Source organism: Panthera tigris, chromosome X (assembly GCF_018350195.1).
Source record: "Panthera tigris isolate Pti1 chromosome X, P.tigris_Pti1_mat1.1, whole genome shotgun sequence".
Taxonomy (NCBI): domain Eukaryota; kingdom Metazoa; phylum Chordata; class Mammalia; order Carnivora; family Felidae; genus Panthera; species Panthera tigris.
In genome coordinates, this window is record NC_056677.1 from 6668889 (window position 1) to 6683641 (window position 14753).

The window sequence follows — 14753 nt, forward strand, 5'->3', positions numbered from 1 at the left end:
TGGCCTGTAACTCCAATACATGTGACGATATTTTGCCCATAAATACATTTAAAAACTTTAAATACATACCTATAGATCCACCTGGATAGACCTATATTTCAACTGATGCAAAGATTCTAACCTGGGAAATGGTGTCTATCAGGGCCAAGGAGTCCTTAGTCCTTAGACCAGGTCACTGCTCAGCACAGCATGGGGACCAGGGGCTATGTCATCAAGGCCTTGCTCAAGAGCATTTGCTAGAGGTGTTCAGACAGCATGCGAGCCAGGCCCAGAGCTCAGTTACAACGACTTTATTCACTTTTCTAAGGACCTGGGTCTGGCATTTACATTATAGGCAACCTCAGAAGGGTGGGGAGCAGCTGCTGTGTCTGGTCTGGAAGGAATTCTCTCTCTGTTCCCAAGCTCGTGCTCGCGGATCGCGTCTCTTACCACGGCTACTCCTCGGGAAGGAACCGTTACAACACGGCGAGGACAGGAAGGTTTGTGGGGAGAACGCAGTTCTAAAGAGTGAGAAACGCAGAACCTGAGGATGTGGGGACCGGACCCCTGTCACGTCCCCCTCAGAGGTCTCCCTGGGGTTCGGGAACAGATTCCACCTCATCTTCGTTGCGGGACCCGCTTGTGACATAGATTTCAACCGTGCTGGCGTCGGAACCTGGGGAGGAGAAGAGCGTCTAAGCGTCTGCCCTGGGCAGCCACGTGTGCGTCTCCGCAGAACCGCGTGGATGCCACAGACCAAACGGAAACCAACCGTGGGCCGACACGGGGGCTTCGGGGCCCTGTGCTGTCGGACCGGGGAGCACGGGATCACGGCGCGCTTGGGTGACCATTGGGACAGCTGCCACGGGGGTGGGGGGTGAAAAGGTCACCAGGGCCCCACGGGGCCCACACGGAGGAGACCGCCAGCCTCTGTCACACGAAAACACCTCCAAGTGGTCTTTTCATGCTTGCTGCCACGTGGTTCCAGGAAGAAGAGGCGGGTGAAGGACAGCAGAATTATTCCTGCCAGAAGAAGAATCTTGAAGATCTATTCAGTCGTTCTGGTAACACACCTTCCTTCAGAACCTGGGGGCGTCCTTTGGAACAGACCTCAGAACTCTTTTTTCATTCTGCAAGTATCCAGGCGTGCCTCCTACATGCCAGATTCCAGGTTGGATGTGGGCAATTGAGATGAAGACAGAAAGAAGGGTGGCCTTCTCAACTGCACATGGGGCAAGTAACCTTCACAAAAATCTCCAAATCCCAAACTCCCTCCACCAGCGGACCTTGCCGGTCAGTGTAGTCTCCACTCACGTCCCTCTCTGTTCACTCCCAACGCTCAGGCACACTGGCCTCTCTCACGCTCCCAACTCAGTCCTGCCACAGGGCCTTTGCACAATCTCTTCTGCCTGTAAAGCTCTTTTCCAGATTTTCTCATGGCTCCCTTCTATACTTCACTCAGATCTTAATTCAAATGGCCCTGGGAGAACCTCATCCTCAGGGAGAAATCCAGGACACCCAACTGAAATCACTCCGCTGCTCTGTATGGCTCTGTTTTTCTCCATGGTATTTCACTACCCGAAAGATGATATTTTGTATTTTGTATTTGTATTTTTCATTCTGTCTCTGCTGCTACAGTGGAAAGTCCCGTTAGATGAGGGACCTGTCGTACTCACCGTGGTAGTGCCTGAAACAGCACCTGGCACATGGAATGTGCTCGATAAACAAGTACTGAATGGATAAACACAGGGCAGCAAGTGCCCTGCCATCAGCAGGGTGCAGCACCAGCGTCCCGGGGAATTGGGACCGATGAGTAAAAAGAACGGCGGGAACCAGCACAACTTAAGAGACACGTGCACGGCTGTGGGGAACGCGTAAGGAAGAAAAGAACATTAGCGTTCTCTGGAAAAGACAAGGCAACAGGAGAGCTGTCTGCGGAAACGCCTTGGAAGGCCTGGGTTACGGGAGGACGGGCCGATGTGACCGAGAAAAAGCCAGCACGGTGCTGCAGTGCCCTCCCCCCACCGCACTCCGACCTTCCTCCCGGTGCCGGGCGAACAGGAAATCCGGGAGAACAAGTTCCATGAGCCCCACGAAGAGGTGAGTTTAGCGGGCAGTGGGAGGACCCACGCCGGCCATGGAGGCTGCAGGCGGACCCTGAGGAGAGTCTGGGGTGCCGACAAGGATGATGGGAGACCCGCTGCTTGCGGCAGTGAGCCTGGGATTCCAGGAAACCAGGCACAGCTGGGAAGAGACACTTCCAGAACCGCATTCCTGCTGGAGAAGCCGGTGGCACTTCAAAAAGACCGCATTTTCACAGGGTCACCCGCTGTTTGTGAGGACACCCTGAGCTCATGGGAACTTGTCTGTGTGACTTCTGCGGTCCTTACAAAGGCTGCAGGGGAATATCACACGGTGGCTTGTGATCAAGGTCCGGGCTTTAGACATTTCCCCGTGACCTCACACTCTGGGGCTTGCTCTGGATCCTGTGGCTTTTTCAGAGTTCCGGGTTCTTTCATCCTCCCCCAGAGGCCCCGCAGAGGAAATCCATTTGTACCACAACAACTTTCTCAGATGCCAGTGATGCTGAAGCCATGGCCCCCGAGTCCAGCCCTGCCTGTGCGGACTTCAGCGGGTCCAGCAGGCTTAGACCTCCATGGATCTTCTCTTCTGCTCATGAAGGTCTCCAGAGAACACGCTGGCTGAGTGAGCAAGTCTCTGAGAAGATAATCCAATGAGGCTATTGGGGGATTGGGACGAATTCCATTGGTGCAAAGGGCAAGTACCTGACAGCTGTCCCTGCAGGAGAGGCAGATGCCCACAAGCTCGTGGCGCCCAAGGGCCAGCCCCCTTCCTCGTGACTCTCGAATGACCCTTGCAAGCCCCAGACAGGTGCTTGGGGACGTCGCGGCCCCATGTAGACCTGAGATTCGGGAAGGCACCTCACCTGTTGCTCCCGGATCCCCCGAAAGCCCGCAGCCCTCGGTCAGAGAGCCCCATCAGCGGGCACCCATGAGCCATACAGAACACAGGGCACTAGGGCCTGGATCTCCTTCAAGTGTTGAATTGGATCCAGGGAGCACGAGAGTCAGAGCCCCGGGCCCACTCTCTTCCACGCTTCCCTAGCAAGTACCATCCACAGGGCCACCTGGTGTTACATTCAGGAGAAGAGCAAGTGACAACAGGGAACCAAGGGTAAGACAAGGAATTGTGGGAGCGAGAACTGTGGATGCCCCAGGGGATACAGGAGGGAACAGAACTATGGGAAAGAACGGGAATTCTGGAGAGAATGAGGAACTATGGGAGAGAGATGGAATCTGGGGAGAGACGGAGTTGTCAGGGACAATAAGAAATTAAGGGAGAGAGAATTGGGGGAGAAACAATTGTGGGAAACGGGCAATTGTGAGAAGGAATTATGGGGAAGAACAGAGTATTTAGCAGAGACAACATTTTACAAGAGACAGGATGTGGAAGAAAACAGCATTGTAGAAGAAAACAGACTTGTGAGAGACCATGAAGAACCCAGAACTGTGGAAGAAAGTGGGGACACTGGGAAAGAGAACTGGGAGAGAACTAGGCTATGGAGAATACGGAGAACTGTGGGACAGACAAGGCATTGTAGGACAAAAGGGATTATGGGAAAAGAATTGCGGGAGAGAAGGAATTGCAGGAGGTCAGGGACTGTGAGTGAGACAAGGAATTATGGGAAAGGAAGTCGAATTGTAGGACAGAAACAGAATTACGAGAGGGGCGCCTGGGTGGCTCAGTCGGTTGAGCGTCCAACTCTTGGTTTTGGTTCAGGTCACGATCCCAGCCAGGGTCGTGGGATCGACTCCTGCATTAGGCTCCTTGCCGAGTGTGGAGCCTGCTTAGGATTCTCTCTCTCCTCCCTCTGCCCCTCCCCCCATTTGCACTCTCTCTCTCTCTTAAAAAAACAATTATGTGAACAAAGGGATTATAGAGAAAGGGGAATTGTGGGAAAGACAGGCATTGTGGGAAAAAGGGAATGGTGAGAAAAATAGGGCACCGTGCGAAAGACGAGAGCAGGGCAGTGAAAGGGGAACTGTGGGAACAACAAACGGTTATGAGAGAAAGGGTATTGGGAAGAACGAAGGAAACTGTAGAAGAAATGTATTATGGCAGAGACAGGAAATAGTGGGAAAGAACAATCTTGGGGGATGATGAATTGTAAGGTGGACGGGCAGTATGGTTTTTGGTTGTTTTTTTTTTATTTTTGGTTGTCCAATGATATTTTTTAAAGTTTTTATTTAAATTCCAGTTCGTTAACATAACTATGATACTAGTTTCAGGTGTACGATATCGTGATTCAACACGTCCGTACAACACTCCGTACTCCTCACGACAGGTGCACTCTTTAATCCCCATCACGTATTTTACCCACCCACCCAGCACCTCCCCTCTGGTGACCATCCGTTTGTGCTCTATAGTGAAGACCCTGTTTCCTGGTTGGCGCCCCACCCCCCTGCGTTTTTTGGAACTGGTCTTTCTCTGACTCATTTCTTTCGCTCAGCATAATACTTCTCTGGCTCCGTGTTTGATGTTGCAAATGGCAAAGTTTCAGTGGACACTTGGGCCGTTCCCATAACGTGGCTATTGTAGACAACACTGCAATAAACATCAATACCTAGTAGTGTGATTGATGGATCATAAGGTCGTTCTCTTTTTAACTTTTGAGGAAACTCCATACCGAAAAACACAAAGTTAAACACCACGAATTTTCAAAGATGCACTCGATGTTCATTGCAGCATTATTTACAATGACTAAATCAGGGAAGCGACCCAAGTATCCATCAACAGATGAATAAAGGGATGGTATATACATACAATAAAATATTTAATTTCATTAAAAGAATGAAATCTTGCCATTTGTAACAAAATGGATGGAGCTAGACGGTATAATGCTAAGTGGACAGAGAAGAAATACCATATGATTTCACTCATCATAGAATTTAAAAAACAAAACAAACAACGGGGCGGGGGGGACAAAAACATCAGACTCTTAAATATAGAGAACTGATGGTACCAGAGGGGAGGTGGGTCGGGGGAGGGTGACAGGTGAAGGAGATTAAGAGGGCACTTCTGGTGATGAGCACTGAGGTACAGAATTGCTGGATTACTATGCTGTACACCTTAAGCTGACACTGTAATTACACCGGAATTTAAAAATAATAAAAGTATTAAATCAACAACCAAAAACAAAACAGAGCGAACTCTGGGCGAGAACAATAAAGTGTGAAAAGACAAAGGGTTATGGGAGAGCAAGACCCGTGTGAGAAGGGGAGTCTCGTGAATCAACGAAGAACCGTGGGAGGCCAAGCAGTGCAAGAATGACAAGAAATTGAGCGAGAAGAGAGCTGTGGGACAGAAGAGGATTATGGGGGAGACAGGGCACTGTGCGTAAGACAAAGGATTACTGGAAAGAAACGATTTTCATTAAGAAATGGCATTGCATGTTTCTGATTCTGTGTCTCCCTCTCTCTCTGCCCCTCCCCTGTTCATGCTCTGTCTCTCTCTGTCCCAAAAATAAATAAAAAACGTTGAAAAAAAAAAAATTAAAAAAAAAAAATAAAAAAAAAGAAATGGCATTGCAGGGTGGGGGGGAGGGTGGGTGCCTGGGTGAGTCAGTTGGTTAAGCCTCTGACTATAAAAAAAGAAAACTTCTGGGGCGCCTGGGTGGCTCAGTCGGTTAAGCGTCCGACTTCGGCTCAGGTCATGATCTCACGGCTCGTGAGTTCGAGCCCCGCGTCGGGCTCTGTGCTGACAGCTCAGAGCCTGGAGCCTGTTTCGGATTCTGTGTCTCCCTCTCTCTGACCCTCCCCCATTCATGTTCAGTCTCTCTCTGTCTCAAAAATAAATAAACATTAAAATAAAAAAAAAAAAAAGAAAACTTCTTTTACTTATTTTGAGAGAGCGAGAGCAAGTGTGCCCGCGTGGGCGTGCAACTGGGGAAGGGACAGAGAGAATCCCAAGGAGGCTCCGCACAGTCAGTGCAGAGCCTGACGTGGGGCTTGAGCCCCCAGACGGTGAGATCATGGCCCAAGCCCAAATCAAGAGTTGCATATGTACCTACTGAGGCACCCAGGCACCCCAACTCTTAATGTTGGCTCAGGTCATGATGTCATGGTTGTGAGATCAAGCCCCATGTTGGGCTCCAAGCTGAACATGGAGTCTGCTTGGGATTCTCTCTCTTCCTCTCCCTCTGCCCCACCCCCACATACTCAAAAAAAAAAAAAAAAAGGAATTGCTGGAATATGGGGTTAAAGCAGAGAATCTTGGGAGAGGTCATCATGGGAAAGACCAGGGATCACGGGCATCAAAGGGGAGTTTTTGGGAACTGCAGGAACTGTAGGAATAAGAGGGCTCATGTGAGACAAAGAACTGGGGGACAAAATACGGAACTGTGGGAAAACCAGTATTACGAGACATGGGAATAGCGGGAAAATGAGATCATGGGGGAGAATTACGGGAGACACAGTTAATGTGAGAAAAGAGGAACAGAATGTGGGAAAAACAGGATTGCGAGAAAGATGAAAAGTGGTCAAAATCACAAGTATTGAGAAAAATACAGACTTGTGAGTGCCAACAGAGTCCCGAATTGTGGGAGAAAATGGGCAACGGAAGGAAAGAAGGACTTGTGAGAGCGATAAAGTATTGTGGGAACGACAGCGGATCATGGAAGAGAAAGGGCAACTGTGGGAGACAAAACAAACTCTAGGAAAACTGTTTTGTGGGAGAGATTGGGAATGTGGGAGTGACAACGGATTATAGGAGAAAAATAATTAGATTGTGGGAGAGATAAGCAATCGTGAGACCAAAGAAATTAACAAGGAAACAAAAGGCAACACGGTATAAAACAATCACCAAGGAAAATGGAGATTTGTGCCAAACAAAAAAGACATCAGGATTGTGAAAGAAAAGAAGGAATTTTGAGGGGAAAAAAAGGGTATTGTGGGAGAGACAGGGAATTGTGAGAAAAACATAGGCTCACGGGGGAGAGAAGGAAATTTGGGGAGACAGTTATGAGAACAAGGAATTCTAGGAGAAACACGAAATTGTGTGACAAAATATCGTAGGGAAAGGAATTAGGAAAATAAAGCATTGTGCGAGAGAATGGAAAAACGTGGAATACACAACTGTGCTACCAATGAAACTATGAAGAATAGAGAACTGTTGAGCCAATCGAGAAGAGGCAGAATGTGATTTGTGTGGGAATGACAAGGGATCACAGGAATTGTTAGAGAAAAAAAGAAACTGGGAAAAATTGTGGGAGGATAGAGAACTGTGGGGAACGGACTGGATTGCAGGGGAGCTAGGGAATGGTGGGAGAAGGAATTGGCTGTACTAGAAGTGGGGAACCGTTGCAGAAATTATAAGGATTATAACTGGATTATAAGGAAAGCAATGGGTTCTCAGGGAGGTGAGGACTAGAGGTCAGAAGGAATAGGGCAGAGAGTGGGGGAGAAGCAACGGATTATGTGAGACAGGCCAAGAATGGGAGAGGAGCAATGGATTGTGGGAGAAGCCAAGATCGGAAAGGATTGTGTAGAGTTCGTTAACAGTGGTTAAGCAAGGCACTGTGGGAAAAGCAATGTATTCTGGGAAGGTCCAAGATGGTAGAGAAGCAAAGGATTGTGGGAGGGGCCAATATGTCAGAGAAGCAAAAGATTCTGGTACAGTCCGTTAACGGTGGCTAGGCAATGAATACTGGGAAAAGCAATGGGTTGTGGCAGAGACCAAGATGGCAGAGAAACAAAGGATTGTGAGAGAAGCCACGATGTTGGAGAAGCAAAGGCTTCTGGTAGAGTCCGTTAGCAGCTAGGCAGTGAACTGTGGGAAAAGCAATGGATTGTACAAAGGGCCAAGATGGCAGAGAAGCAATGAACTGTGGGAGAAGGAGTGGATTGTGGGAAGGGCCAAGATGACAGAGAAGCAAAGGATTGTGGGAGAGTCCGTTAATGGTGCAGCAAAGCACTGTGGGAAAAGCTATGTATTCTGGGAAGGGCCAAGATGGCGGAGAAACACAGGATTGTGGGAGAAACCAAGATGGCAGAGAAGCAATGAACTGTGGGAGAAGCAATGGATTGAGGGAGGGGCCAAGATGGTGGAAAAGCAAAGGACTGTGGGAGAGCCCGTTAACGGTGCAGCAAAGCACTGTGGGAAAAGCAATGTATTCTGGGAAGGGCCAACATGGCAGAGAAGCAAAGGATTGTGAGAGAGTCCGTTAATGGCGGCTCAGCAAAGCACTGTGGGACAAGCAATGTATTCTGGGAAGGGCCAAGATGGTGGAGAAGCAATGAACTGTGGGAGACGGAGTGGATTGTGGGAAGGGCCAAGATGACAGAGAAGCAAAGGATTGTGGGAGAGTCCGTTAATGGTGCAGCAAAGCACTGTGGGAAAAGCTATGTATTCTGGGAAGGGCCAAGATGGCGGAGAAACACAGGATTGTGGGAGAAACCAAGATGGCAGAGAAGCAATGAACTGTGGGAGAAGCAATGGATTGAGGGAGGGGCCAAGATGGTGGAAAAGCAAAGGACTGTGGGAGAGCCCGTTAACGGTGCAGCAAAGCACTGTGGGAAAAGCAATGTATTCTGGGAAGGGCCAACATGGCAGAGAAGCAATGGACTGTGGGAGAAGCAGTGGCTTGTGGGAAAAGCCATAATGGCGGAGAAACAAAGGATTGTGGGAAAGTCTGTTAACGGCAGTTAAGCAAAGCACTGTGGGACAAGCAATGTATTCTGGGAAGGGCCAAGGTGGTGGAGAAGCAAAGGATTCTGGTTGAGTCCGTTAATGGCAGCTAGGCAATGAACTGTGGGAAAAGCAATGGATTGTGGGAGAAGTCAAGATGGTGGAGAAGCAATGAACTATGGGAGAAGCAATGGATTGTGGGAAGGCCAATGGTGAAGAAGCAAAGGACTGTGGGAAAGTCTGTTAACAGTGTTCAGCAAAGTACTGTGGGAAAGGCAATGTATTGTGGGAAGGGCCAAGATGGCAGAAAAGCAATGGATTGTGGGAAGGGCCAATGGCGGAGAAGCAAAGGACTGTGGGACACTCCGTTAACCGCGGTTCAGCAAAGCACTGTGGGAAAAGCAATGTACTGTGGGAAGGGCCAAGATGGCGGAGAAGCAATGGACTGTGGGAGAAGCCTACACGGCAGAGAAGCAAAGGATTCTGGTAGAGTCCGTTAACGGCAGCTAGGCAATGAACTGTGGGAAAAGCAGTGGATTGTGAGAGAAGTCAAGATGGCGGAGAAGCAATGAACTGTGGGTGAAGCAATGGACTGTGGGAGAAGCCTAGACGGCGGAGAAGCAAAGGATTCTGGTAGAGTCCGTTAACGGCAGCTAGGCAATGAACTGTGGGAAAAGCAGTGGCTTGTGGGAGAAGTCAAGATGGCAGTTCAGCAAAGCACTGTGGGAAAAGCAATGTATTGTGGGAAGGGCCAAGATGGCAGAAAAGCAATGGATTGTGGGATGGGCCAATGGCGGAGAAGCAAAGGACTGTGGGACACTCCCTTAACGGCGGTTCAGCAAAGCACTGTGGGAGAAGCAATGTATTGTGGGAAGGGCCAAGATGGCGGAGAAGCAATGGACTGTGGGAGAAGCAATGGATTGTGGGAAGGGCCAATGGCGGAGAAGCAAAGGATTGTGGGACACCCCGTTAACGGCGGTTCAGCAAAGCACTGTGGGAAAAGCAATGGATTGTGGGAAGGGCCAAGATGGCGGAGACGCAATGGACTGTGGGAGAAGCCTAGACGGCAGAGAAGCAAAGGATTCTGGTAGAGTCCGTTAACGGCAGCTAGGCAATAAACTGTGGGAAAAGTAGTGGATTGTGGGAGAAGTCAAGATGGCGGAGAAGCAATGAACTGTGGGAGAAGCAATGGATTGTGGGAAGGGCCAATGGCGGAGAAGCAAAGGATTGTGGGACACCCCGTTAACGGCGGTTCAGCAAAGCACTGTGGGAAAAGCAATGGATTGTGGGAAGGGCCAATAGCGGAGAAGCAAAGGATTGTGGGAGAGTGTTAACGGCTGTTCAGCGAAGCACTGTGAGAAAAGCAATGTATTCTGGGAAGGGCCAACATGGCAGGAAAGCAATGAACTGTGGGAGAAGCAATGTGTTGTGGGAGAAGTCAAGATGGCAGAGAAGCAAAGCACTGTGGGAAAAGCAATGTATTCTGGGAAGGGCCAACATGGCAGAAAACCAATGAACTGTGGGAGAAGCAATGTGTTGTGGGAGAAGTCAAGATGGCAGAGAAGCAATGAACTGCGGGAGAAGTCAAGCTAGCAGAGAAGCAAAGGATTTGGGAAATTCTTAACGGCAGTTAAGCAAAGCACTGTGGGACCAGCAATGTATTCTGGGAAGGCCCAAGATGGCAGAGAAGTAATGGACTGTGGGAGAAGCGATGGGTTGTGGGAGAAGCCAAAATGGCGGAGAAGCAAAGGATCGTGGGAGAAGCCAAGGGTTCTGGTAGAGTCCATTAAAGGCAGCTAGGTAATGAACTGTGGGAGAAGCAATGGATTGTGGGAAGGGCCAAGATGGAGGAGAAGCAAAGGATTCTGGTAAAGTCCGTTAAAGGCGGCTAGGCAATGAACTGTGGAAAAAGCAACGGATTACGGGAAGGGTCAGTAATGGCGGAGAAGCAAGGGACTTGGGGAGAATCAAAGGATTGTGGGAGAAGTTGGTAATGGTGGTGAAGCAGTAGACTCAGAGAAGCAAGGGACTGTGGGAAAGGCCAAGATGGCAAGAAGCAATGAACTGTGGGAGAAGCAAGGGGTTGTGGGAGAAGTAATGGATGGCTTAATGCATATGGAAAGAACGAATAACCGCATTTAAAAATTTTCTGGGGTTCCTAAGACAGAAACCAACCAACTTTAGGTTTGTGAGAAGTCCCATTTTTCTTAACTTTTAGTCCCGAGGCAAATTTCAATTCCTTGTGAAGATATTTTACATGCCACTGTCGTAAGAAATTACACACAGATCCCCTCAATGGAAACTTGCTATAGTCACAAAACATGATCATCAAATCAATTCTCCCACACCAGGTAGTCCTCTAAGCAAACCTACAGTCTGTACTTAAAAGCCTTATGTAGGCCTTTGGGGACACAGATAAAATGTAAGCTCTTTAGCAGAATCTACAAAAGTCCTTCATCATCTGTTCCCAGGCTGCCTCTCCGGATCCGGAAAACCCATCACACCATGTCGTGCTGAGGCCACCCCAAACCACATGTAAACATTCTGCTGTGTCTCTGGCCTTTCTCCTCTCCCATTCAGGTCTCCTGTGCAACACCACGTCTGAACATCTCCAGAAACTCTCACCCATGCGCCCCAAACCAGCATACATAGCTGCATTTTCTGCGTTTAACACCTCACATTTTTCACAACAAAAAATAGCACTGTGGGGGCACCTGGCTGGCTCAGTCAGTAAACCATGCAACTCTTGATCTCGGGGTGTTAAGTTGAAGCCCCATGTTGGGGGAAGAGATTACTTAAAATCTAAACAAATAATAAATAATAAAATAATAGCACTGTCTTACTTCTAAGTTTCATACATGATACTTCTCAAGAACACTCACCCTCCTTGACCAAAACGGTGTTGACCATACAGCAGATGCTCAAAACCCCTTTGTTGAAGATCAAATTAACTTACATTAAGTGCCTAGTAAGCACCTGACACCACGTCAGATATGTACTAATGGAGGTTCAAGGTGAGCCTATTGGCCTTAGAGCGAACCTCAAAGTTGTAGATGCTTCAGAGCAGGACAAATAAGTCCATTCATCACAACAGTACAAATGGAGAGACCTGTGTTTACTGCTTTGAATTACATATCTGGGCCTTTTCTCACACACGTAACAGTATTTTCTGCATTACACATAGCTCCCTGTTACTGAAGAAACCTTTATTAAAGCAGTTGGGGAATAGGAGGAAGGAGATGCCCAAGACTAAGCCGGATCTCAACCCCAAGATGGCTTCTTTAGAAGACATGGCTGCCGCTTACAGCAAGCAGCACATGGCCTAGGGTAGAATACCCAGAGTCGGTTGTGGGGGAACCACTCTGCCTGGGCTGTTTCCCTACATGTGCCAGCACCTCTTTTAGCCCAGAGTGAACTGCCTTGGTAGTTTAGATGCAGCCTAGAAATCTGCACTGTTTTGCTTCTGAATTCCACTCCTTACCAACATTTGCCCCATTTTCCCCTCAAACTATGAATACGTAAGATTATTTATCACTAGAGTTAGAGTTACTGAATGTCAGCACCACTGAACACAGCATACGATCTATTTGATCTTATGAAAAATTACCATCGTCAGCACCCTGTTAGAGGCAAACAAATCCTAAGTGGGGTTTGCCAGCAGGGCTTCTTGTCAGCTCACCTGGATGGGGCCAAGTGAACAGTCCTCTGCCCAGATGCCACTAACCCTTCCCTGAAGCTACCATGACAGGTCTTGCCTGGCAAGTCCATTCCTTATACTTCCCTCATATGTCACCTAGCTTCTGATAAGCTTAATAAACGTTGCTATTATTCAAGGACAGAGAACATAACTCCTTACGCATTCTTAGCACCCAAAATGTTCAAGATCTCAACTCTTTTTCCCCAGCTCTACTGAGATGTCATTGACATAGTACCCCAACACTTACATTATTAAGAATTCTTTCAATCTTTTACCTAATGACTCTTATTTTTCAGTTAGGCCTTCAGTTAGCCATGACCTGCATGACCTACATATTTTGCATCAAAAATCTGTAATGTAACATCATCATTACAAGCAACCACTGAGCACTTATCATATGGAAGGGTCAAGCTTTGGGTATGAATGCCAGACGGAGAATGGAATGCATCGCGATACTGGTAGTGAACATGCATTAGTTCAACGTGCTTTCAAACAATCTCAAAGTAACACAGTGGGAAGTGGAAGGAGCTTCAGGGTCTCAGTGGAAAGAGGAGAGGTGAGGTGGCCTCCTCCCCGAAGAGCATTTGTGAGAATCAACCCACTGATCTGAAGAAGAAAGTGCTCCAAACATGTGGTCTCTCCTTGTAAAGAATTTTCTATCTTGTTACTCAATGCTAACAGCAACATATTTAGTCAAGAAGAATCTTCTGAGGGGTTAAAATCTATGTATAGGAGGGAGGATAAAATCAATGTTATTGTAACAATAGTAACGGGCATTACTCATTACTCATCTTGATTAGAATATAAGTGAGCTTATTGTAATAGCAAATTCAGAATATAGAACAAATGATAAATTATCAGGTTGTAATAGTTTAATGAAAAATATATGATGTACTTATTAATAGATATATGTGAATATATATAATTATAAAATTTATGCGATAGGTTTCGTAAATGGCAATCTTTAGAGAAACAATTATTTGAGCCTTAACTGGTACTTTCTTCCTCCTTATCAGTTGGGTTAGTGGACATAACCCCAAATAAGAATAGGTGTTTAAAAAGGGAAACATAAGGAAAGAAGATGTATACATTGATAAGATAGGTTGATGGTACGAGGAGAAAACTTCGTAAGAACAGAGCTCTAAACAGCCAAAACAATGTGATAAAAAGTCAACTTTTACAAAGCGAAGACTCACAGATAACCCAAACAGAAAAATCAATAAAGAAACAGTGGTTCTGAATGACACACTGGATTAGATGATCTAACAGATACATTCAGAACATTCCATCCTAACACAGCAGAATACTCTTTTCAAGCGCACATGGGACATTCTCCAGAAGAGATCACGTCAGACCACAAAACAAGTCTCGACAAATTTAAAAACAATGAGGTCATACCATGCATCTTTTGCAACCACAACACAAGGAAACTAGAAATCAACCACAAGAAAACACCTGGAAAGAGCACAGATACATGGACGTTGGATAATCTGCTGGTAAATAACGAATGGGTCAACTAAGAAATCATAGAGGAAATCACAAATACATGGAAACATGTGAAAATGAAAACACAGTCCCAAATCTTTGGGATGCAGCAAAAGTTATCCTAAGAGGCAAGTTTATAGCAATACATGCCTACCTCAAGAAGAAAACTCCCTGACAAAACAACAAAAAAACAAACAACCTAACCTTATAGCTAGAGAAGCTAAAAAAAAAAAGAACAAACAAAGCCCAAGGTCAGTAGAAGGAAGGAAATAATAAAGATTAGGACAGAAACAACGACAAAAAAAAAAAAAAAAAAAAAGAATACATCAATGAAACCAGGGGATGATCCTTAGAAAAGATCAATGAAACCAGGGGATGATCCTTAGAAAAGATCAACAAATTGATAAACCTTTAGCCTGACTCATTCAAAAAAAAAAAAAAAAAAAAGGACTCAAACAAAATCAGAAATGAAATAGGTGAAATAACAACACTGAGTACAAAACAGAAGAGAATATTATAAAAAAACTACATGCCAACAAACTGGACAACCTAGAAGCAATGGACAAATTCTTAGAAACATTACCTCCCATGGGCGCCCAGGTGGCTTAGTATGTTAAGTGTCCAACTCTTTATTTTGGCTCAGGTCATGATCTCTTGCTTCATTGGTTCGAGCTCCACATTGGGCTCTGTACTGACAGCACAGAATCTGCTTGGAATTCTCTCTCCCTCTCTCTGACCCTACCCCTCTCATACTCTCTCTCAAAATAAGTAAATAAACTTAAAAAAAATCTTAAATAAAATTTTTAAAAAGCAATGCTTTAAAAAAAAATCATTAAAACTCCCAATAAGCAAAAATCTAACATGAGATAGCTTCACAAGTAAATTC

General features: G+C 46.6%; 1 protein-coding gene across 1 annotated transcript in view; it reads right to left on the reverse strand.

Annotated features, from left to right (window-relative positions):
• Positions 1–280: 280 nt before the first annotated feature.
• GPR143 (G protein-coupled receptor 143) overlaps positions 281–14753 on the reverse strand; it is a 46766-nt gene continuing 32293 nt past the window's right edge. The window contains exon 9 of the mRNA XM_042975259.1: positions 281–655. Coding sequence (XP_042831193.1) covers positions 561–655 — 95 coding nt within the window. The 3' untranslated portion in view covers positions 281–560. The remainder of the gene's footprint in view (positions 656–14753) is intronic.